Source organism: Solanum dulcamara, chromosome 4 (assembly GCF_947179165.1).
Source record: "Solanum dulcamara chromosome 4, daSolDulc1.2, whole genome shotgun sequence".
In the NCBI taxonomy this organism is placed as follows: Eukaryota; Viridiplantae; Streptophyta; class Magnoliopsida; order Solanales; family Solanaceae; genus Solanum; species Solanum dulcamara.
In genome coordinates this window covers 8,600,487-8,625,133 of record NC_077240.1, presented here as the reverse complement: position 1 = coordinate 8,625,133, position 24,647 = coordinate 8,600,487, and the positions used below count along the sequence as shown (strand labels likewise).

At 36.9% G+C, this 24,647-nt stretch overlaps 2 protein-coding genes, 1 long non-coding RNA gene and 1 other non-coding gene across 6 annotated transcripts; 1 reads left to right on the top strand and 3 right to left on the bottom strand.

Moving 5' to 3' along the window:
* Positions 1-419: 419 nt before the first annotated feature.
* On the bottom strand, positions 420-3,847 carry LOC129886002 (uncharacterized). Of its 3 annotated transcripts, none has more exons than XR_008766163.1 (4): positions 3,360-3,847; positions 3,195-3,268; positions 2,205-2,834; positions 420-2,119 (listed from the first exon to the last, which is right to left on the bottom strand). It is a non-coding gene; the product is annotated as an uncharacterized LOC129886002 (long non-coding RNA). The 3 variants fall into 3 exon arrangements; XR_008766164.1 differs by having other exon boundaries at positions 420-2,314; positions 2,760-2,834; XR_008766162.1 differs by having other exon boundaries at positions 420-2,834.
* Positions 3,848-4,376: 529 nt separating this feature from the next.
* On the top strand, positions 4,377-4,461 carry TRNAM-CAU (transfer RNA methionine (anticodon CAU)). Its single transcript is given in 2 exon segments — positions 4,377-4,414; positions 4,426-4,461. It is a non-coding gene; the product is annotated as a tRNA-Met (tRNA).
* A 1,440-nt stretch (positions 4,462-5,901) lies between these two features.
* On the bottom strand, positions 5,902-9,887 carry LOC129886001 (uncharacterized). The gene is made up of 3 exons (XM_055960504.1): positions 9,083-9,887; positions 7,379-7,819; positions 5,902-6,512 (listed from the first exon to the last, which is right to left on the bottom strand). The coding sequence occupies exons 1-3, from the start codon at positions 9,579-9,581 to the stop codon at positions 6,289-6,291; spliced, it is 1,164 nt and encodes a 387-aa protein (XP_055816479.1). The 5' UTR covers positions 9,582-9,887; the 3' UTR covers positions 5,902-6,288.
* Positions 9,888-12,155: 2,268 nt separating this feature from the next.
* LOC129885999 (uncharacterized) lies at positions 12,156-24,642 on the bottom strand. Its single transcript, XM_055960503.1, has 14 exons — positions 24,262-24,642; positions 24,102-24,186; positions 21,651-21,690; positions 21,310-21,558; positions 19,951-20,050; positions 19,776-19,850; positions 18,412-18,510; positions 17,635-17,751; positions 17,439-17,554; positions 17,237-17,336; positions 16,448-16,806; positions 14,525-16,271; positions 13,503-13,640; positions 12,156-13,369 (listed from the first exon to the last, which is right to left on the bottom strand). Exons 1-14 carry the CDS (start codon positions 24,391-24,393, stop codon positions 12,485-12,487), a joined length of 4,242 nt encoding a protein of 1,413 aa, XP_055816478.1. The 5' UTR covers positions 24,394-24,642; the 3' UTR covers positions 12,156-12,484.
* Positions 24,643-24,647: the final 5 nt, after the last annotated feature.

Below are 24,647 nucleotides of genomic sequence, written 5' to 3'. Positions count from 1 at the left end.
TGGTTTCTTCAATTAAAATGAGAGAGGTGCGTTTCATGGTCATACCTTTTCGGATGTTCTTTATTTCATATACGTTCAAACATTGGTCCCTCATCAATTTCAATTTGGAAAAGAAGTTGTTCATATTGAGTAGAGCAATGGTGATCTCTGCAGTCACTTCTATAGGCAATCTAATTTCAACAATAGCATCATATCTTTTATACTAGTTAAATTTCCCGAGTAAGACAATATAAAAATGTTATTAGTCAAGATATCTACATTGTATTTGTATGTTCTTGTAAATTTAAAACTTCTTCAAATCTTAAATTAGTTATCGTATTTTGATTCGAATTAAAAATTTGAGGGGAAAATAAGGAATAATATGGCACCGAAGAACTCGTTCTTGTAGAACTCAATAGAAGATTATTAAGCACTATAGATAACGAGTAAAATTTTGTAGAAAAATATTAAAGCAAACGAAAGTGTGCACTAAAGATAAATATAACACAACACCTTGAATATAAACGGCAAAACTGAACAGAAACATTGGTCAACATGATAATTATTCAGCACGCAGGTAACTTATTTGTATCAAAATCTATTGAAACTCCGGAGCAAATCTATGGTTGGAAAGTTCTTATTATAATAACAGATAATGTTCTCCCAAATAGTGATGATCTCCCAAGGCCAAGCAATTACTTCAATATGTTTTTGAGATGTCAGTAAGATTACTCGCTTCAACTATTGATATGCCAATTTTTTTCTACAATAAAGAAAGGAGATACAAAAGTGGCACAAGCAAAATCATGGTAATGTGATATCATCCTTCTTTTCGAAGGACTCTATTTCATGTAAACATAAAGATAACCAAAATCCAAAATTATAATTATTTAGAGAAATAACACAAAACACTCATCTTACCTGCATGTTCAAGAGTATCTTTGTTATTCTTTTTAGAAAGAAGAAACTATATAGATTACTCGCCACACCAAATTCTCCATTAAATTTAAACAATATAACATATTATTAGATACGTATGAAGGAAGGACTCCTTCTTGGGTTTGTTTCTTCTCTTATGTGCCTTTTGAGCTTCCTTACGAACGTTCTACCCCATACAACGAACTATGAAAATATATAACCACCAATTAAAAAGGAAGTATTCAGAAAAATATTATGAGTATTTTATACAACTACAAAAGGTATAAATTTGTACACAATCATAACACTTAACAGTTAGAGATGCTAAAGTTATGGTATTTTCAAAAGAACTTTTAGCCTTGGTGCTTCTCAAATGTCTTTTCCTAGAATGTTTTTCCCTTGAGCCAATGATTTATTGAAAATAACCTCTCTCTCATTACCTCTGTGGTAGAGCTAATGTCTGCGTACACTCTACCCTCTCCAGACCCTACCGTGTGAAACTACACTGGGTATGTTGTTGTTGTTGTTGTCTCATGGAATGAAGCCACATTCATACATAGATACATAAATATGTAAATATATGACCTAAATGGCAAAATAGTACAATTCTTTTGAGTTGTTCTTAACATGATGGATTAAATTCTTTTCAGGTAAAATAATAGCTAAGTTCTTTAAACTTGCATGTATAACCAGTTGCCTCACACACTTCAATAGTTATTGGGATTATAATGGAAGACATAAAATTTAAATATTGCATCTAGATCATTAGATGAACAAAGCTAAACAGAAACATTGTTGGTTCAGTTTGTCAAATAAGCAATTTTGAAGCTTTTGAAAAATAAATAAACAATTTAAAAGATATCAAGGGAGAACACTGTCCAAGGAGCACCACAGTCGTTTCAAACTGAATACCTCATTTAGGAGCGGAGCATTGCCTCGTTATTACAGCAACTCTCTAAATCAGTTAGCTATGGTCTGGCTCTATCAGTGATTACCATACGGATATAAAAAAGGAGGAGCAAAAGTTATTTTTTGCTGACAGGAAAAGAGAAAGAGACGGAGGGGATACCCACAATGAAGACATAAAAATTGAGAGAAAAGATAAATAAGAATACCGATATGTGTGAGCGACATATAACCTGGCCTAGGAAACAGTCGTAGACAAACACATCAACAACCATTGGCATGACCTGTCTCATTTACAGAGCTTCTTTAATGAACCCTGCACATGCCAACAAATCAGTCATACACCCATAATATTTTAGTTCTTAACAAACATCATGAACCCTTCTATTTATTCAAAGAACCTGCTAGCTTCATGAATAAAACCCCCCATTGTTACATCCTATTAGCAGTGTCCAAAATATCACCACATCAGGTCTAAAATCAGTCTCCACCATTCCAGCGACTCAACATTCTACATTAAAGAAAGAAACAGAAACTAACTACTATTTTGTAGCAAGATGCTGGCATTTAAACTGATAATTGAAAAGACTTTTAAAAGATGGCAAATAAATACATAATGTAGCTTGATTTGAGTCTCAAATATGTGTACATAAACACATTACCCATTTTTCCAAAATCAAATTTACTATAGTTTCAAGAAAGTGCCAAATGTTTCAATCGTAAAAAGTTAAAACACCGCATAAAGCTTATTTTTTATATGTATCATAAATAATTACTGTGATCAAATAGCTACTTGATGACAAAAGTGATAAGAGTGTCGTGGCAATTACAACAATGTAGTGCTGTGAGGTGATACAACACGTCATGGCGGATTTGTGATCCTTACAATCCAAGTCAAAAAGAGATCAACTGATTAATTCAGAGAAATTCAAAACTAGAGCGATATCAACTTATACCTCATTACCCAAATGAAAGGATGGGCAAACCTCAACAGAAGGAGTAGGGACAGAGACATCGTCACTACCTACAGTCTACAATGTTATTTTGATTGTTAGACTTTGTCACAAATTAATATCATGCCTTTTTATCCCAAAATCAGGACAAAGGAATAACCAAAGTAATTTGTCTATTTCCATCTAAAAATTTGTACCGATTGAATATAATTAAGGGCTAACAAATTATGTAAAAAGACATTAAATATTCTCTTAGTTGGTGTACAAACATAGGGCGTCTACGAATTATAACAATTAAATATTTTATCATTAAGATAGCTACTGTTACTTTAGAAGCCTCCGAAAGAAATTTCGACATTAGGCATTGTACTTGAATAGAAGTAGATGTGGACACAAAAAGTTAACCTAGAAATAAAAGGGGGAGAAGGAAGGTATTACCAAGTAATGAATAGTGGTTGATCTTTTACTCCAGTTACTAGGAGAATTATTTTTCTTCGACTTTGAGAGCGAATCTACAATAAAGTGAAGCCAAATGGCCAAAACCTTGAAATTTTGAAATTTTGATGATGGCATGTAGTGATAATACTATACAAAATCGTTTACCTTTAGGAAAAATCAGAAGAGCAAAAATTTATTCCTTCATATGAAGTAGAAAGTTTGGATTTGAAATTTCAGAAGGAATAAACTTTTTACTGTTTGATGGATTTTAGAAAAAGGGGAAAACTTACCAGCTCCTTTTCCCCTTACTTACATAACTGATGTAAGTAATTGAATTCTGATGCAGATTACATGCATTGCAATTTTGATAATGACCTTGAAGTATCTTCAATGATTGGCACTAAAGAAAAGGTGCGGTAGGAAGAAAGGAACACATAAAAGGAAATGGAAGCAAGTTTTTTAATTTGTGGAAGAGAGTTAAAAGACTCCAGGGTTGAGAATTGTCGTTATCAACAGAGGAAGAAGAAGAAATCAGTTCGTAGAATCTGATGGGCAGTCACGAGAGAAGGAAAAATGGCTGTGTTTCTCAAGTAAGGAAAATCATGTGGTTGCTTTTTATTTTTTATCAGTGTAGTATGAAGTGGTGGGATAGTTTAAAAATAGTGACGCTTCAGAGAAAGTTTTATCATTTTAATAATGAAAAAGGGCAAAATTCTAATTTATTAAGAAGATAAATGTTATTCATATTTTGTGATTTGGGTCTAGAATCCTCTTATGTAAGATAAGATATAAGATTAGTAAACCAAATTTCCGTTCTAAAAATAAAATATAAACAAGACTATACAAATAACGTTTGGGGCGGTGGTGGAGTTGGCTAGCGCGTAGGTCTTATAGTGACTTTCTCTTTATTGAAAAATAAATTTGAAACACTTTAAAATAGTTGCCAACACCATTTCAGGAATGACCTCCATCATTGTTGTGCCCGCTCGATTAATGACGAGAAATTAAGAAAATCTTCTGATTTTTGTTGAATGGCCCCGAAATGTTAAACCAACACACACACAAAAAATTGAGAAAATCGTACGTTGAGTGACCCATTCCTTCCCAAGTCAAACTCTGGATAGTGAGTAATTTTTGCAAATCCTAGCTCCTTCATTAAAAACAAAAGGATCGAAGCCAAAAGGGGTGGTGGCGCAGTTGGCTAGCGCGTAGGTCTCATAGCTTCTGAGTAATCCTGAGGTCGAGAGTTCGAGCCTCTCTCACCCCATACTTTTTTTTTCCTTTTAAACTTTTGGCAAATTCGCAGCAACTCCCAAGTCCCACCTTACTCCGTGTACCAAATGACCACTGGGATTACTCTTTTTTTATTCCTCTAGTTCTTCAGGCTTTACCTTTTTCTTTTTTAAAATGTTTTTTGTCTCCTTGCAGCACAGCAAGAGGGAGTTGGGTTGAAACTTCATCAACAAGTTCTGAATATATTTTTTTAGAAATGTCAAGTTTCTGACTTGAAATTTCATTCTCCCTTCATCATGAGTTATATGTCTTTCATGTCTTGGAAACACCAAATTATTGCATAGCATGTCGATATTACAGGTTTAGATTATACGTAGATTGATTATTGATACGTCTTGACAAACATTCTTTCATTGAGCATATGTTACTCTAATGACTCACTTTATGCAATACAATCTTGTCATCATATGCCAGATTTTGCTTCTAATCTCTCTTTGAGCCTCTATTTATACAATCAATATTGCTTTGATATATATTACTTCCACTCCCTGTGAACCACTTATCCTCCTAAAAACTTACCCTATATGTAGTATATTCTACTTAGGACTCATGCATATGTAGCTTAGTCCTAGTCTAGCTAAAATATCTAGTAGCCAAAGTATCCTAAAACTCTACTTGCTTGGTGTGTTGTAGTTAGAACACTGCTAGTTCTGTATGTATAAATATAGGCATCCATGTACACTATATTATCAAGCAATATACGATCCTTTCTCCCTCTCTTGGATGTCTGCTTCTACACTAGAATTAGTCATTCCATTCAAATCACCTTATTCAATTTCGATTCGAGCACAATACAGTTTAGAGTTTCAACTTAAGATTTCCCGAGTGTTTGCCTGCTGCCAAACGAGAGCAATTTCCCCAAAACTTGCATATCGTCGCGTAAACATGAAAAATTGGATCATTTGCATTCAGACAAGCAAATAGATCTTGGCACAATCTTGTTCATCCAAATGGGTAGGATTTTTGACTTCCAAAGAAACAAGCATTTTTTCCTTTTCAGTCCCTCTAATTGGAAATGGTTCATGATTGGTTATGAGTTATCTCTGAAGGGTCCCATATATCATGATAAGAAATGGATGTCATTATACCTGCAGGCCTTGTGTTGCTCCACTATGTTTAGCTGGACTTTCTCCATGCGGTTTTTTCTTGGAAGACGTCTGATAATATATTAATTGGATGGATATTATCATGAAAGGATACTTCTCTTTTATATTTTACTTATATAGACATGAAAAGGCACAGAAGAAAGGTGCAGTTCCACTTTGCGACCAAGGAGCAGTCCTTTATTCTTTATTTACCCACCTCATCTAGATTTTTCACAACTATACTTACTGTACCCCGGGGGTTCCCTTCACAGACCATCTACAGAGATGGCATAATTTTACTTTCCAATGGTGGAACTGCCAAATCAACATTACAGAGATTCTCTTTAAAAATTAATAACTGAATAGAAACGTTACATCACAGATTGAAGCACGTACAACATTCCTACTGACCACCTAACGTATACAAACATATACTGATCTGATCATCTACCGAGTTGTGAACAGTACCCAAAAGAGAGATACCAACATGGGGTACAGGCAAAACTGCAGTACAAACTCATGCCACTATTATTAAGTGAACAAACTTAACAGCCTTGAAATCTGATCTGCACAGGCACTAAGCAAAACCTCTTCATTCAGCACCAACAACACCGTTAACTTTGAACAGTATTAACTAGATCATCCAACTTTTATTAGAAGCAAAACTGCAGCGTGAAGCCATGTTTTTTCCCGCAAGACCTAACCTATAACTCTTCTTAAAACCCTATGTGTGCATGTTGGCTGAGCAAATTAACCAATTTTGTTTTGTGAGTGCCAGCACCTGTTGATTCATTGGAGTATGAAATTGGTTGATGTTTACTTGCTTGTGGCAGGTACTTATAAGCAGCTACTGACACACCAATGACAGCAGAGAGCCCTATACAACTCCATAGCCACTTCTTCTGGGTTCTTTTCCTCTGTCGCTGCTTCCGAGCAACCTCTGCAGAATGTTTGAGGTGAAAATTGTCACTCTGATAAAGAAATGACATCACTTGTAGTGCAACATAAGCTTATATTTCAACTATCACATTCAAAATGTAGGAGCTACAGAGAGAGATTTAAAAAAAGTACTGTAGGGGTTATTACTAAAGCTACACTAAATGAAATGGCAGTTTTCGAAAGCTACAATGAACCAAGTAAAGATAATCCTGACCAAGGGTCTTTAAGCCAATAATAAATGAAAGTTACAGTTTTCCCAAGAATTGGTAACCGACAAGGTAGATTGTTCGAAAAAGTTTGATAAAAGTATTCCGCTACATTAATGCTGTAAATCACAATGTCACCGTCTGTACAAGTTGAATAAACCGGCGGCAGAAGCAATAACCCACTCCATTCAACTTTAATCAAGGCAGAGTCTATAACATGTAAGCCAAGCAGTACAGTATCTTTCTCATATCAGATGATGCAGAACCTTAATTGAATGATGGATCTCATCAAACAGATGTGCGTATGACAATAAATGAAGGTTTTGCTAGCTCATAAGAATATTACAACCACAAGTTGTTATATAGCATAATCTATGGAACTAGGGGAAATCGGACATACATTTCATCTAAGTAAAGATGCCTGGTTGATTGAGAAAGACGCCAGCCAAGTGTTTTATGCGAATGCAAGGCACACACTCATCCTAGATGTACTTCTTTTGAATGGGATATAAGATTCTCTCAGTTATAGGAAATTAAAGCTGAAGCAAGCCACAACAATATTAGATATTACGATGAGACCTGTCAGTGCCTGGATGGTAAGGGACATTTATCAGAGTTGTTATAACTAGCAACTAAGTAGAGCAAGAGAAGGAACACCTACCAATGATTTCCTGATTTCTCTGGGACATCTCATGATTTACAGCCTCGTAGTATCGGAGCCTGTCTCTCAACCTTGAAATCTCCTGGTTTTTTGACTCAAGAATTGATTCTGCAGCTAGTTCAGTTTCTGCACGAGCTTGACCTTTCCCAATTGCTTCAGTAACAAATCTTGAGACAACTACTTCCTGATAGAGCTGCTCAATTGAAGCATTATCAAGCTGCATATCACCAATGACATCTGAAGGAGAAGGAAGTGTTAACCCTGCCTGAGATAGAACAGTACTGATGTTCTGCCACTGACATCTCATCATATTAAGAGCATCCTCTGAGGTTTTTCTTCTTTCAATCTCCTCAAGGAGTTTGAGCCTTGTGGCGCGCAGTTCCGATTCAATATTAGGTCCACATGTAGATCCATTCAGAGATGACCCTTCCACAGAGAAATCTGAGGTACCATCATAAAGAAAAGACACTCATCAGACTGTAGGAATTACCTAGGAAACATGATTTTTTGTCTGACAGCTATCATAATAGAGCAATTACATTCATAGTAGTATTGCAGGAACTATCTAGGTAACATGGAATATTTTGTTTGACAGCTGTCAAAATAGAGCATCCTGTCATCAATCATCAGCTTAACTTGGAAAGCATAAACATTACTAAACTGAGCCACAATCATAAGAATATTTAGGATACAACTACATGGCATATTTTGTATGACAGCTGTCAAAATAGAGCATCCTGCCATCAATCATCAGCTTAACTTGGAAAGCATAAACATTACTAAACTGAGCCACAATCATAAGAATTTCAAGGATACAACTTTTAATTTTTTCCAAAGTAATTGAAAGCAAAACATCACTCTCTATTTCATTCTAGTTTTGATTTTTTATTTGATAAAGCACCCCAATTCCAATCTGATACTTAAGTCACATTAGGGGTTCTGTAGAAAGAACAGCTATCATATCAGGATTGTCCTTACACAGCCAGTCTCTAATTAAAACAAATGACTCCTGACATAAATCAAACCTCATCTAAGTGTAGCAACAAGAACTAAGCCTTGAGAACAACTAGTTGGTTTCACCTACATCCATTTTTTTCTTCAATCTTCTTTTGCTCTCAGCTATAATATTGAAAGACTACGCTACGCGTCTGGAGAAAATTTCTCTACATCACAACCTTTCACCACTTTCAATATATTGCCTCACCCATGGATATGCATATCTACACAGGACATGTCCAAATCATCTTTGATAACCTTATTTTATTTTACCCTCTATGTATGCCAGATGCACCTTCGCGAAATGTTCTCACTTCTGTAAATCTTCGATATGTTTCAGCAATATATATCAGGTAGCTGTGACGTAGGCTTAAGGGGAAGAGGAAGGAGGCAGTTGAATTGCTATTCTAGTCAACAATTCAGATTTAGGTGGAAAGATACAACAATCCATTTCTTCTCTTTAACACCCTGTTTATAAACTAGAGCATGTGGTGACAATTTAATCGGAGGGACTAGGCAGAGAGAATAAGCTTTACCTCAAGAATCCTGCTGCCAATGAGATTAAAAAAAATTAAAAAATCCAAGGGTCTCAACAAAAAATCAAACATGTACTTGTAGTTTATTAGTGATATCAACAGATCAACACAGATTTGCTTAATAAAACAATGGAAACAAATATTAAACTGCAAAACAGAATCAAATTTATACCTTCATCTGCATCAAAGAACTCCCCTTGAGCAGACACATAGCTCCGGCAATCAAGCCCTTTCACCTCATTAACACTTCCAATACTTGAAGTATCACATCTCGGATCCAAAAATTCCTCATCTTCCTCAAACAAATTTTCTCCAGCTAACTCCTCTTCCAATTTCAAATCCAAATCAGTCTTCTCGTTAACTTGTTCAACTTCCTCCAATCCATTAAGTTTCTGTTTCGCAAATGCTTCTCCACCTCCACGTCGCTTGTGGTTGACTACATAGGGAGAAGGAGACAGCGAGCCAGAAGAAGTCTCCGGAATCGGAGCTGGTTCAGGAGTTATATACAACGCCGGTGATATAAATATATGATTCGCCGGCGGCGGCGGTGGCTCAATATCCTCCACCACTTTTTCTTCTTCATTTCTCTCGTTTAGCTGTTGCTTTCCATAGGATTTTCGAACACGAGGTTCAAGTAGATTCTCAAAGGCGATTGCTGTATAAGTCGGCATAATATCGATGGAACAGAACAAAACGGAGATGTCGGAGGTGAACAGCTAGGTTTTGGACATCGGAGTTTATTTTTAGAGGGAAAGGAAGAGAAATGTTTCACCGCCGCAACAGCCAACAAGGGTTTGTTTTCTGGAAAAATGAGGGAACAAAAAGGTAAAAAGAAAGAGCAACGTGTTATATGGCGTTTGCTTCAAGTCCAGCGACTTTGGAGTTATGGGGACACGTTTGGTTGTTATATTTACACTAATTTGGCTTCTTCTTCAAGAACAAGTTAGCTTATTCAGAAAATCGTTTTCAAAGATAAATATAAATATTTGTAAAAACTAATTTTTGTTTTCGAAATTGAACCAAAAGATACTATTTTATTAAATTAAAAAATAAGTCAGTTTAACTTTTTACGTGCGTGACAAATTCAGATTTTTCATTTAGAAAATATGAAAAATAAAAGTATAGTGTCTAGAATTTGAACTTAGAATCTCAAAATTTATTTGACGATTCAAAATTATATGCACTAAAAAGTAACAACTTTATATATACACAGTTACTTTTTGCTCGATTTGGATGAACACCTTCGCTCCTCTCTTAAATCCGCCCCTGCAAATAAAATTTTAGGGATTGCTCGATTGGTAAGCACCCTCGTACCTTTAATCTTAAAATCGTTGATTTAAATAACTAAGAAAATAATAAAAAAATGTGACCTCCTTTAAATAAATAAATAAAATGAAACCCATAAATATTTTCTTAAGGACTAATTAAGTGTGGTGAAAAAGCTAAGTAATTAAGTATGCTATTTTTCCTCGATTAATTTTCCAAAGACTTGATTATTAAAAATTAAAGCACACCTAATTCCAGACGCAATGTTTATTTTGTTCTCTGTCTCCACTTCTATTTCTATTTTTTTTTTCAAAATAAAACTTCTATTTAATGTGTCACCGTCTCTTAAGAAATAGGGACCACGGAATACATTTGAAATTTCGTTCATAGTAAAGAGCACACATTTAGGAATTTGTTTCACTCTATTTTTTGAACAAGTAATTTAGCACAATAATATTTACTTTGATAAAGAAAAATTATTAGATCATATCCTTGGACGTATTTATTTATTATTTTTAACGAAAAATAACTTTTTGATATATAATTTAAAGACAAAAAACAGCCTAATAACGCGCTATTAAGCCATTCTGCCCAATCTTTACATTTCATAAATACGATTAGCATTATGCCCAATCTTATTCTCCGCCCATAAAAATGCGATAAGATTCTACAACTACTTTTGTGTCATAGAGTAAACTTTTGTCCCCATTTTGTGCTTTCCCACTTCCCTCTTCCATCCAACTTGAAAGTAAAATTCTCCTACATTTTGGAATCTGTTCAATTTAAAGTTCTCTTTTCCTTATTCTTTTGTCTAATACTAGCTTCTTTGGTGCTTCACATGGGACATCGGGATTTCTACATCCATTTTAATTTTAATGACGAAAGATTGTTTATGTTTATATAAAAGTACGACGTTTTTTTCTATTAAATGTAGAGAGATATGGAGACTGCATCGTAGGCGGAATTAAAATTTGAAGTTTATGGTTCTATATTAATAGTTTACACATATTCATTGCATTTCTTAAGAAAAATAAAAAATTTAGACCAAAGTTACTGAGTTCGACTGAACCTGTTACTCCTATACTAGCTCCGCCCCTCGACTACACTATATTACGTTCCACTAAGAATGAAGATTTTCTCGCTTTTTTGGTAAGCATAAATACGATTGGCAGATAATTCGCAACATTGATTCTCTAAAATATGGAAACAAATGATTAAAGATTTTAATTATTATAGAATAGAGAGATTGATTCTGAGATATTTGAATCACTTGGATTTATTAAAACAGGAAAATAAGCCATCGTAATCATATAACTTTAGTAGAAAACGATAATGGCATGACCAAATTAATACCTGAAATCAGTGCAAGAATACGACAGATGAGAAAGTATTCAAACGTAATCAATTAGCTTAGAACTCAAATTTCATAGTTTGATTGTTTGGTTCAAATTAAAGAAACTCGCATTCAACGTTTGACGTCTATTTTTCCCGTGTACTTAAAAGGAAATGCGCAAGTAATTAGTGCAATGTTAGTTGGAAGACAAACCATAAGGATTCAAAACTGAAGGCCATTTTGAAACTCCAACCTACTGCCTTTTCTTTATTGGGGTCCAACAACTGGTCAAACTTGACCAAAGGCTCGAAAAATGTTGATTAGTTGTGACTTTAATAGAAACTTCCCCATCCAATTTACCAATTTTTGACGATGTCTCTCTTACTTTTTTCCTTTTTAGATATTACTTGACTGGTTCAAATCTCAAACCACATTTTATCGTGATAAAATTGAAATCTGGAGTTCAACTTAAATACCATGAAACAGACAGTGAATAAAGAAGCAATGAAATGCTGAAAAAGTATGCCAAGCTCCTGGAATAGAGTGTCACAACTCACGAGCATGTTTATCCCTAAGAATTTGAACCAAATCAAAAATAAGTTCATCCAAGAAAAAGAAACAGGAAAAAGGAAGCCGCAGCACGAAATAATGAGGGGAATAATCAAATTACAAGAAAACAAAAAGGTTATAAAATCAAGGAAAACGGAGTACAAGATAATGTGGATATGCATAATTCCACCAAATCAAAGAATAAGGATCATACAGGACAAACTTATATTCACAAAACAAACCTAACACCTAATATAATATAACAATCCTATCAACTCGCAGATTCAACTGCAGCATGTGTAGTGCTTTAAGCATATAAACGAGTATAGATATTCTACTCCACAATCAGAAATGTAATGTGAGGAATCCATACCACTCGTACGGCAGAGAATCTGCATGGAAAGGTGAGCTTGTAGTTAGAGAACGTCAAGAAAAATCAATCATTAGACGTTCATCAGGAACACTTGGTTTCTTGTTATCTGTTGCAGGTGGTGGACCCGTGGCTGAAGTTGATGGAACAATTGCGCCAATTGTAGTTGGTTCTACAGCAACTGATGTTGATGAGACTAAGGCCAGATAGTCCGACGGCTTTTCATTCAATGCTAGTGTAGCAGGCACAATTGCTTCAGCAGCAACTGAGGTATCCAAGTTTGATGCTTGGGTTGTACTTGATTCTGCAGGAGCGGCACCGGTTTCTGTCGCAGGTGCAGCACCAGTTTCTATTGCGGGTACAGCACCAGTTTCTGTTGCGGGTACAGCACCAGATTCTATTGCGGGTGGTGCAGCGCCAGTTTCTGTCGTGGGTGGTGCAGCGCCAGTTTCTGTCACGGGTGCAGCTCCAGTCTCTGATGCGGGTGCAGCACCAGAATCTGAGGCAGGTGCAGCACCAGAATCTGAGGCAGGTGGATTACTTGATTCTGGTGTAGTGGAAGCCCCATTTTCTGATTTAGGAGGAACACCTGATTCTGATGTTGCAGCTGTGTTGCTTCCAGCAGGAACAGAAGCAATTGGTGCTGTCCCTTTAGATCCTTCCAGAAGTAGTGGTTTGCCAGGTTGTGGCAAGCCCTGCTTCCCCAAAAGAGGCTTGGCTTGACCGGGATTTGGACCGTATAGAGATGCCATACCAGGTGGCAGTATTTCAATTGGTGGCTTCTTTGCAGCATCTGCCAGACTTGTGAGCTTAGGCCCCTCGAGAGAGGCCAGAAAGGCAGCTGCGGCATCAGTTTTCATTGATGGAGTGTGTTCCATCTCCTTCTGCAACTTTTGGTTCCATGACTGGACCAGGGTTCTCATTGAAGGTCGGCCATGAGCCTGAAAAAATGAGACCATAAGTAACAAATACTAAATCAAGAAATTGAATCTAAAGCAGAAGATGGACACTACTAATTGAAGCACTAACTCATAGGTCAAACACAAATCAAACATTTAGAAAATGAAATTTTACATGTGCATGTAGTACGGCCTCAGCAAGCATCCCAGTTTCCTGCCATGCTTTCTCCATAAGTACATTGTCTCCCAAAAGTGCAGCAGCAAATGCAGCCTCCCGTCCCGCACCAACTGATATCAAGTTGTTTACCAAGCTCTGCAAAAGATTTATTTGTCACTACATAAGGAAATTATACTCTTAAACTCATTTAGTAAATCTACACTGAACCTTGTTATGCAACTGATCCAATCAATCTCAAATTTCACAAGGAACTCCTATCATATAGCAGAGTCGAGTGGAGGGGGGGACAGAATACACTAGAAGCAGAAAAACTGAATGATCCTTTGAGTTTGAATGCTTTCTTGATTCCTTAAGACCAAGAATTATTGCAAAATAATATAATGCAGAAATGTAAATCAATGGTTAATCTTCTAGGTTAAATTAATTTAAATCTGATAGCATATATGATAAATTCAGACATGGGAAAAGTTATTATCAAGGGAAAAGGTATAAAGGAGCCAAGAGCCAGCTAGAAAAATTCAAATGCATATGAGGAATCTGAAACAAAAGCAGAAAAGAAGCAGGTAACATGCTCAATGGCCAGCTGGCCACAGTCAAGAGTTCAAGCTGCCAGAAGATGATGACGAGTTCACAATCAAGCTATTTGTTTGTCTAACTCTACTGTCCAGTTTTGATCCTGTTAGAACACACTTATGCCACTGCCCGGAATTGAAGTACTAGCTAAGGTCCAGTGTTGGTCAATGGATAGGTCACATATTCATTATAGATATGATAGCTCATTCATGATTTACTTAGCTAATTTTAGACCATTTACAAGTTAGGACACTCAATAAGTCCTAACTTAGTTGTAGCTTTTATGTTTTGCACCTCCTTTTATTTCCACATTGTAAAGAGTTTATTTGAGAAAATCAATAAAATGAGCTACTAGGTACCCTGCCTAGTAGATTTACTTAAAAAAGAAAAAGTCAAGTCAATAAAGCCAATTGGAAACAAAATCAGAAACGAAGCAAGTGACATACACTGAGTCGTGTTAACTCCCCATGATTTGCAAGCCGTAAAGCAACACCTCTTAATTCCTGACCTCGTAGAGCTCCCTTTATAGAACCAGCAGCAGCTAATCTTTTAAGTGCTTCACGAGCAATATCAGTTTGTGCTGTAGCATCTGCAGCATCAATGAGTTCCATAAACTCCTTGGCAAATTTAACTACTCCTTGAACAGCTTCAACAACATTTTCCTTTTTCTTAGTCATGTTCATAAGATCGTTCAGATCCAATCCAACAGTTTCTTGCCCAATATCTCTGCTGTTGCTCATGGTTAGAAGGCACTGAAGTGCTCTTTTCAAATCATTACTCTGCAGGGCCAGATCAAACTCTAACCTCTTGGATATTCCAGGTAAATGAAGTGCTTCAGTAGCATAACCCATCCCAAGCATAAATTGCGCTAAATCATCATGATGTTCTCTGCCAAGTCGACTGGCCCATTTTACAGCACTTACAGCATCTCCATAAGCTGCCAAACATCGACAACGGATACCAGGATGGCTAAGGGATATTGCATGAGCACACATGTATCGATCAATTAGCCAAAGAACACCATCTCGTACACCTACAATAACAAGAGGTCCAACTGGACGTGTTTGCTCTGCAGGAAAACGAGTGACAGCTACTGCAACCCCACCACCACCAACTGCCACCTCATTAGCTTTACGAGCTTCCATCTCCTTGAGTACACTCGATGCATCACCATCAACTTTTGACTGTCTAGGTAATGACAGAAATGGAGGAATAGAGGGTGCATGCTGAAAAGAAGCCAATCGCACAACTTGTAGCATTGGGGGTCTCAATGCTATCCTCTCTTGTGGATTTGATTGTTGATTGTCGACTGTTATCAAGGCTAATTCTCCATGTTCAGCAATAGCTCTTGACTGTGCTTCTTTAAGTTTCATTTCCTCTTTTCTTCTTTTTGTTTCTATGTCAATAGGCGCAACCCCGGCATCCACAAAAACACACTCAACGGTAGTAGGTGTAGCAACAAATAATTGCCTTCTCTGCCAAACTGCCCCCGTGGCAAAAGGAATTGCAACGTCCCCCAAGTATCTAAACTGTGGACGCAAGGAACATATGACAATGTGCTGTGGATAACCAAAAGCACAATACTCAACTGTTTGATCCCATGCGGTCCAATCTGGTTGAGGAAGAAGATCACCCACTGGTTGAAATGTTTCCCAGCTGTACAATTGGAAGTTCTGAGGTGCTGCTTCAGCTGCAGATTTTTGAGAACTGTCTTCCATAGTGCTAAATGAAGATACAGAACTACCTCCATAGCCTGATAATGGCATAGATTGAATTGTTGAAATTGCTGTAGCAGCAGCAGCACTAACCCTTCGAGAAGTTCGATAGGCCACACCAAGTAATGCCCCTCCATGCAAGCCAATAACTGGTTCACTCCGGCTTCCCACTGACTTCATTAATACATTTGATGTCCCGTCATCCAGCAATATACGAACTTGAACAGTGGCAGAAGAAGCAGCAGAAGCAGCAGCTGCTGCTGCCTGTGCTGCAGCTGCAGCAGCTTCCTTCGCTTTTCTAGATGAACCTTTTGGAATGATGGGAATTCTAGGAGGAAGTGCAGATTCCAACAAAGCAAACCTATCTCGACAAGTATCCCAAGCCAAAAGCCTTGCACTTCCAGAATCAACAACTGACCAATCGCTGACTTTGTAGATAGAGAAGTAAGGAATATCAGGCCATACAATTGCTAGATACCTGCAAAACATTACCATTCAAAACCTTGTAAAACAGGAAAGTAGAAGTTTAAGAAAAACATTATAGAGATGATGGATGAGGCTTTTAACAATATGAGGCAACAAGACAAATAAAGAAAATGTTGAAGATACTAGATGCCGGCTGCTATGCTAAGCCTGAGTCTGGGAACCACTTACTTCCCAGAACTGCTGACAGAAAGAACTGAGTACGAATCGTGCGGAGGTGGAGTAGTAATATGCTTTTTGGTTTGTTTGACCTGGAGTTGTTCAGGAATCTCTCCTCTGAACCTTCCTGTGTCACTCAAAGACCCATTACTTCCAAGTGCTGGAGCAGTGGTGTTAGATAACTGAAATTGCAACAGCTTCAATTCCCTTTCAACAACATAGACGGCAGTATGTTCACGACTTTCTGTTGGTGTTGGCAGTACTGCTACAGGAGGAAGAGACTTCTGATCAAATTCACAGAGAATAATGCCAATATTGGTTCCAGTAGCTACAAGGTGTGGCTGTAAAGGATGTGCAGCCATAGAATAAACCTACAAGGCCAGAGAGGAAAACATAAAAAAATTGTAGTCTAGACATCTTCAAAATTCAAATAGTTAGATGCCTTCCGATATAGAATCTTAACCCTATAAGACATGATGGAGTGCATAAACAATCCTCAAAATCATCCAGTAGAAGAAACTAGCATAAATTCTTCTTATAAAAGAGATACTGTAAGAATCACTTCTTTTCCATTACAATAGCCGAACTTCGAACAGGAAGGCTTTGCTCATCCAAAAATAATAAAAACATTTATTGGTTATTCATTTTTCCCGTCATCATAGAGTAGATTTAACACTTCAAATTATCAATCTTCCAAAAACTAAGAAGTTGCATAAGGAAAAATAGGTAAGATTTGACAGACAAGATTTACAGCAAGGAAATATTAAGATAAACCACATTGTTTATCTATAGTAGTTTCACCTTCAGCTTCTTGTGAGAGACAAGTAATTGTGGAGGTACTAGTGCAGAAAGTTCACACAATGGCCTTGTAAGAGCAGAATAGGTGGGGTGCTCGACAGCCCTGCAAAGTTGCAAGAGAGTATCATGTTCCTGCCCAAAGAGGGAAGAGTACAAGCAGTGTTAACAATATTCCAACCAAGGGAGGTCTATGAAGTATGCCTACCATATATGGGAATCTTTGACACACGTCAAGATATCAAGGTTGGGAGCCCGTGGGTGGCACCACGATGCCACACTATGACAAGCTAGTTTGGGAACAGGTTTTATTCGACGCAATTCCTGCAATTGGGTTGAAATTAATATTATCAAAATTATTTCCGCTGTGTAAAGCAACAAATCCAACAGATCTAGTACCATACCTTAAAAGAGACGGTGTCCCAGATTGCTAATGTTTTATCAGCACCAATAGTAATGAGCTGTGGTGCATTACCAATCACTCTGGAGAGCTCTACAGCAATAACCCCACCATCATGAGCCTATAAGATATAACACTGGAAGGTCAAGACAAGCTTCAAGGATCTGATAAAAAGCATGCGAGGATTTGCAGTTCAATCAACTGTCATCTATCATTGACTTTCCAGATGCAATCCATGCAAAAGGACCAAGTGGTTAAAATAACGAAATAGAAAATAACAGAATAAATTTTTGAAATATAAAATGACTATGAATGCTATGAAAGATAAAGACTTCTGATAAAATGCTGTTTCTGTGTTAAAAGAGGCAGGGTTGGGCACCAGGAGACCAGTCTTTCTACTCAACTCTTTAAAACTTTTGTATTTTTTGGGATAAAGAAATAAGTTCTATTGATGTTAGGGCAAGAAACACCCATATACAAGAAGTATACCAAAAATTAGTAATACGCTAGGTTTGTTTATGCTTCCTTCTCGTGTCCCTGTGTGTGTGTGTGTGTGTGGAGGAAGGGGGGGGGGGGTCTCCACATCTAATACTAGGAACTACAAGCTGGTAAATAAATGCATTCACATCAAATGGAACGCCAGCCCCATTTATTTGGTCTATTCTTCCACAGACCAAATTTTTTCATTTGTGCTTTTTGCGTCGACAATGAAAATCAATCTTGGTGCAATTAAATTGCAGTAGAAATTTAAAGGATAAAAACTAAAGGAATAAGAAGATACTTTTAAGCTGAGCTTAGGAACAAGCTCTCTTGAATCAAGAGCGTTGTCTGCACTCCAAAGTACAAGCAATCCGTCACTACCACCAGAAACTAGAAGAGACTGCACATACATGATAGCAAAGGAAATTGCAATGAGATATCAAACAGAAATTATTAGAAGTGCAACAGTCCTAGTCATTCGTTTGTGTAAATTATACAAGAACACAAAATTGTCACTTCCAGCAGTTCTGTTTACAGTAACAAATCTCAAGAGTAAAATATCCATATTCATTGTAACAACAATTCGTTTTCTTTTATGGAACTTCAATTTCTTTTTCTCAATTTACATAATGAGAACGGGAAACACAAGAGGCATTCAGATGTTGAATGGATGGAGAAGCAAGCACATATACTTCTATAATCCAATTTCATTTTTTGAGAATGGTAACTTTCTGTAATCCAGTTTCATTTTAAAATGTATTAACTACAAAGTGAACTAGGTACAGAACCATGCAAGCCAAGGACCTTAGATGCATGTTTCCCTTTTTCCCTTACTTCTCTCTGACAGAAACCAATATTATCCTGACAAATTATTTGCTTCATTTAAGATTTTTCTATCTGACAGTAAATGAATTGCCAAGGCAAGAAATACTCAAGAGAACCTAATTCCACTTCAATTGAAATGTGTGAACCACTACATCAAAAACTTTAAGTTGTTACTCGTCAAAACAAATGTCTAAGTTGTTAGATAGAGAATACCCTTCTTCAAGTTGAACTACTTCATTGTAGCCTCAAATTTACTTTCAGCTTTCTGGATTATATCATAAAAACTGGAAAACATACTTTTCACAATCAAGATCTATTCTTATTTTTCTGGGGTACTAACAAGCCTTCGAAGTCTAAAGTGAGATGTGATTCTCAATCTCTTTTGGCTGATTCCTTTGCACAAAGAGGATACATGCAAGCAAATTCCAAGTTTAACTCATACAAAAGCTGCAAACGATGCACTATATGTTGGCCTGAATAGTACCATCTTTTTCTCGAAATACACATTTCAATATCTGTGAGAACTGAGGAGGAAAATTTCAAGCACACCAAAAAAAGGAAACCAACTAGACCAAAACTAACAAAAACCCCTTTCTAACTTCAACTTCAAATACTCTTCCTTTTTTTCAAACTTCAACTAAATCATGTCCAAATACCTACAAACTCCATGTAGTCAAGTATAATCAAGGAGTCACTTTTGAAACACAGCCTATATCTTGAATTGTAGATGGAAACACTAGGTTCCGAATAAAAAGTTGAAGTCCTAAAAAAATTCAAGTCCTACATAGTGTAAGGTAATAAAAAAGGGATCTAAATATCCACTGGAAGCATAACAAGTACCTCGCCAGAAGCAGCTATGAAATTCATCAAACAAGAAATTGCTCCCTTGTGACCTCCTGTGTATCTTCGTGCAAGCTACAGAGAAGAAGCATGGGAGTTATTCATCTACTCATTTTGACAATGAGTGGAACAAATATCAGAAAGACTTGACAAACCAAACATTCTAAAATGAGACCTTCCATGTTATCATTGAAAGAACTCTAATTACACCATCTGACCCTCCAAAAGCCACAAGAGGGCCATCAACAGCAGTTGTTTTAGACAGGAACACCATACTGCAAGAGATTCAAAAGACCAAGCAAATCAAGATAATCAGATATGCATTTTTCCAACATCCATGACCCATAGAACAATTTTTGTAAGCAGAACACTAAACACTAATATGACAAAGAAGTATACATTTTAGCTCAAATCAAAAACCAAATAAACTCTATCATTTATATGATTTATTATCTTTTCGTAGCAATCTCAGTTTCTTAGCAATTCTAACAACTGGTCTGTCATACAACTGGAAGGAATTCCACCATTTTTCAATCAATTCAATGAACCCCTTGACACCCAGCCACATGTTTACAAATTTGAAGAAGACATTCTTCAATTCACCTCTCTCTGCATTCCAAAAAAATTGGGCAACAATCTGAGATGGTTCTGGGAAGAACTCTCTATTTCATGTACTTGAATGTCTCATCCCAGTTACGGTCGATAAAAAACCTATTCTTGAAGCTCTATCGTCAGAATTGTCTGTAAACCAAGTAATTTATCCCCCCATGAAGAGGCAAATCAACTCAAGACAGATCTGGTATCATCTCAGTACACTCTTTTTACTGATTTGGTAATTTAGCATAAAATATCCTACTGATCAGCCATGAATGATAATGCCAAAGTCTTCTTTTCACAACAACCTCTTCCCATAAACATTCCTGGCAGTCCTTGTACCAGGTCCATACACCCCAGTAAAAACCAGTTAAATCATGTTCACCCCGTCTAGTCCCACTGTGTTTATGTGATAAATCATGGATATATAGGATTTTGTTCTCTCCATTATCATCTCTGAAAGTTCCATCCAACTACACAGTTTCATAGTAAGCACATTTAGTGAACTGTTGATTAAGCAAGACGAAGGGGAGCCTTGGAGTAACTGGTAAAGTTGCTGCCATGTGACCAGGAGGACACGGGTTCAAGCCTTGGAAACAACCTCTGGCAAAAATGCAAGGTAAGGCTGCGTACAATAGACCCTTGTGGTCGGGCCCTTCCCGGGACCTTGCGCATAGCGGGAGCTTAGTGCACCGGGCTGCCCCTTTGATTAAGCAATACAAACTTGAGATGCTCTAATTGACTGGTAGTTGGCAACACTGATTCAATCAAATAGTAGCCGAGAAAACTTGATTTCGTAGGAAATGGTAGTCTTAAAAAATAGTTGGAAAAGATAATTTAACTTTTGGGCGGATTCAAGAAGATTAAATTTGCTAAGAACCGTAAAAGTCCAAAAGGCTGGATAACACACAAAAAAGAACTTGATGGATTTAAGACTTGCCATAGAAGTGATCTGTTGTCAAGCTCCTGCTTTGGTACATCGCGACCACGCATCGTCACCAAGTCCAAAAAAATAGCTTTGTTCTCACAACAAATAACAAGAAAATGGCGCCCTTTGGTTGATGCAGCAGGAGAGGTAAAAGTTGAAGTGACATGACCAGCAGCTGCTGCAGACTCGGCAGCAGCAGACCGATTACGCCAGAGTTGCCAAAAGCGTACATCATCATCGTAAAAGCTAACCTGCTTTACACTTGAACCATGCACCAAAATGACATAGTAAGATTCAACAAAGACACTAAGGAAGCTGGAAAAATATGGAAGACCAAGGTAAGCATCCATTACCTCCCACCTCGTATGGCTTCTGTAGGTTTCCCTCTAGGCTCTGCATTCAAATATAAAGAGAAGTTTCAAAAGATAGATGACTACAGACTGTATGATATTCTAAAGGACTACTCTTTTGAAAATGTATCATGCAATATAATTCACTAACATGAATAAAGTGAGGTAATGTGCAAAAAAGATAATGGACTCCTATAGGGTTAGTTAGCCCACTACCCACAACGTGCATTGCGCCTCACTGATTTACTCCAATCTTAAAAGCTCAAATTCATAGAGTGAATATACATTTAACCAGCACCACTACCCCAAGCCACTATAATATAGAATCTCAACTTTCTCAAAAAAAAAAAAAAACATTCTCAAAAAGCATTTAGAATCTCAACATATTCTCACTGATTTACTCCAATCTTAAAAGCTCAAATTCATAGAGTGAATATACATTTAACCAGCACCACTAACCCAAGCCACTATAATATAGAATCTCAACTTTCTCAAAAAAAAAAATAATCATTCTCAAAAAGCATTTAGAATCTCAACATAACATCCAACAGGAAACTAAAACAATAGCATGATCAGCTCATACCCCCCTTACCAATCAAATGCAGTAGGATAAGAGTTCACATTTGCAACATTCACCACTCCTTATGAACATAACTTCTAGTGTATATCAGTTCAGGCTGAAGGATATCAAGTTCTATTACATCAGACATCAATACCTTTCATATGACCTCCTTCCTAATTCCCACTTGAATAATATGTTAACGTATCACCTCTTAAAGAAAATCATATATCAGTCTTTCAAAAGTGAAAGCAACCTTCTCATGAATCTTGAATTCTCACACATTCAAGAGATTTCGATATTGACAAGAATGTTGTTTTCTTCCCACGGAAACCCCACCCTTTTTCAGGCTATCGACCTTCCAAAAGTACTATTAATATCATAGATCCGTATGTCAAATTACTTCCATGGTACATCAACCAATCAACTATGCCTCAATATCAAATTGGCTGGAGTTAGATCAGTTGGTTATATGAATTATATGTATTCATTCCGTTCTTATTAAAATTGAAAAGATTGTCATAGTTAGACTATTTTATGTTGATTCTCAACCTACCGAACAAAACCGACTACACTTTGTGAAGTCACCTGGGCGGAATAACTTGCAAGGCATTACTAAAAAACTAAAAAAGGGAGAGAAAGAGAGGCGTGTGCACACACAAAGAGGGAGATATTGGAGAAGATACTCCCAATACAGACGCTAATGCTATTAAGGCAATGCAAATGGACCATTGAAAAGCCAAACCTTAATCTAATCGCCATCCCCTCTATAAATAGGCCAGCCTAAGGTTTTTCCACTTACTGTATATAATATACAGGTCAGCAAGGATTTGTAACACATGGAACTGAGCATATGAAATGATTCCCCTTAAATATGTATAACCAATCAAAATAATTTGAACAAAAAGTATAAAAACAATTGAAAGAGCTCAGAGAATTCTTTGTACAGTTCTAGGATAGTATCAACAATGATAATTAGTCGAGGTATGTGCAAGTTGGTCCATACATCACAACTATTAAAAAAAAGATATTTTAACACCGGTAGTCTAATTGATCTCCTTTATAGGGCATCATGCCCACGAACCAGGCTATGCTAATCTCAAAAGAAATATCACGTTCTAGTGTATTTGCAACTCTCAAGGGGCAAGCTCGACCTCACCTTTCCCTACTTATGCCAAAATACAAGGAGCTAAGATTTGCCCAAATTTATTCCATCACAATTGCTTACTCTTGCTAAAGTGTTACACCTGAAAATTTAGTTTAAATGTTCGAGATTTGACTTAGGTCTGTGTCAGCATTCAGCTTATCAAGTAAAGGTCTATCTGACACTCCATCAATAAACAACTGAATCAAAACTAAACTACTAAATTCTCTAAATAGAGTGTGATTCCTCTCACTCCCGTAAAGACTACCTTCAATTACTTTTTTTCCTACTAATAGTATTTTAGCTTTCTAACTAATTTGAATTTTGCAAAATGCGGGGCATAATCTTATAGCACTAATAAACTAAAGTCATCAATTTGGTGACTGCCACTAGTCACTTCCCAGCTCCCAATTCCTTTGTCATTATACAATCTGCAGCATACCTGCATAACAATGAGTTCACCAGCAAAATTTTCTTTTGATTGTTTACATTTATGCATATCATTGACATGTCAATCTAAATTGTACCCGTTTTAGCTTACCATCCTATGTTATCCCACATTGTCAGTCCCAAACCCGATTTAAGGAGGAGAGTCAAGTTAAGCTGACCTTCGGCAAAAAATAAATTTTTTAAAGGTGATGCATATACCTGACCCCAATAATTTGGGATTGAAGCATAGTGGTAGATATTGTTAATGCTACTGACATGCCAATCTAACAATAACTAGCAAAAAAAAAATAAGCACACTAACCTGATTCACCCTCGGCAAGCTTTTCCAGTTTGGCACCAACCAAGCGCCGCTCATCAACACCTCCAGGTTTCAGTTCATAAATAATCTGGCAACCAACTTAGATTTATCAATCCAACAAACAGAAAGCAAAATAGCGAAAAAAATTCACGAGAAGAGAAACCTGGCGATGCTCCCAATTCCAAACGGAGACGTGATCGGATGCATCAGCGGTAACAAGCCAAGGATGCGTCGGATGCATCTGAATCTTCACGATCTTGTCATTTGTAGGGCGAAAAGCCCTTAGACGCAGCATATTTTCAACTGTTCCGACAAAATGCAAGCAACAGTGAGATGGATCTGACTATATTGATAGATCTTTTCCGGCGGTTGCTGGTGGTTTTTGGAGTGTTTAGCCGGATCAGTGAAAATGAACAACTATGGTTTAAAAAGGGCCGATTAAAAGGCGTCTTGGACCGGCGAGCGAGAAAGAAGATGAAAATGCACAGTGTGTGTAATTAAAAAAAAAAAGAAAGGAAAATCAACTGTTTAACTGTGCTGCGTGTTAAA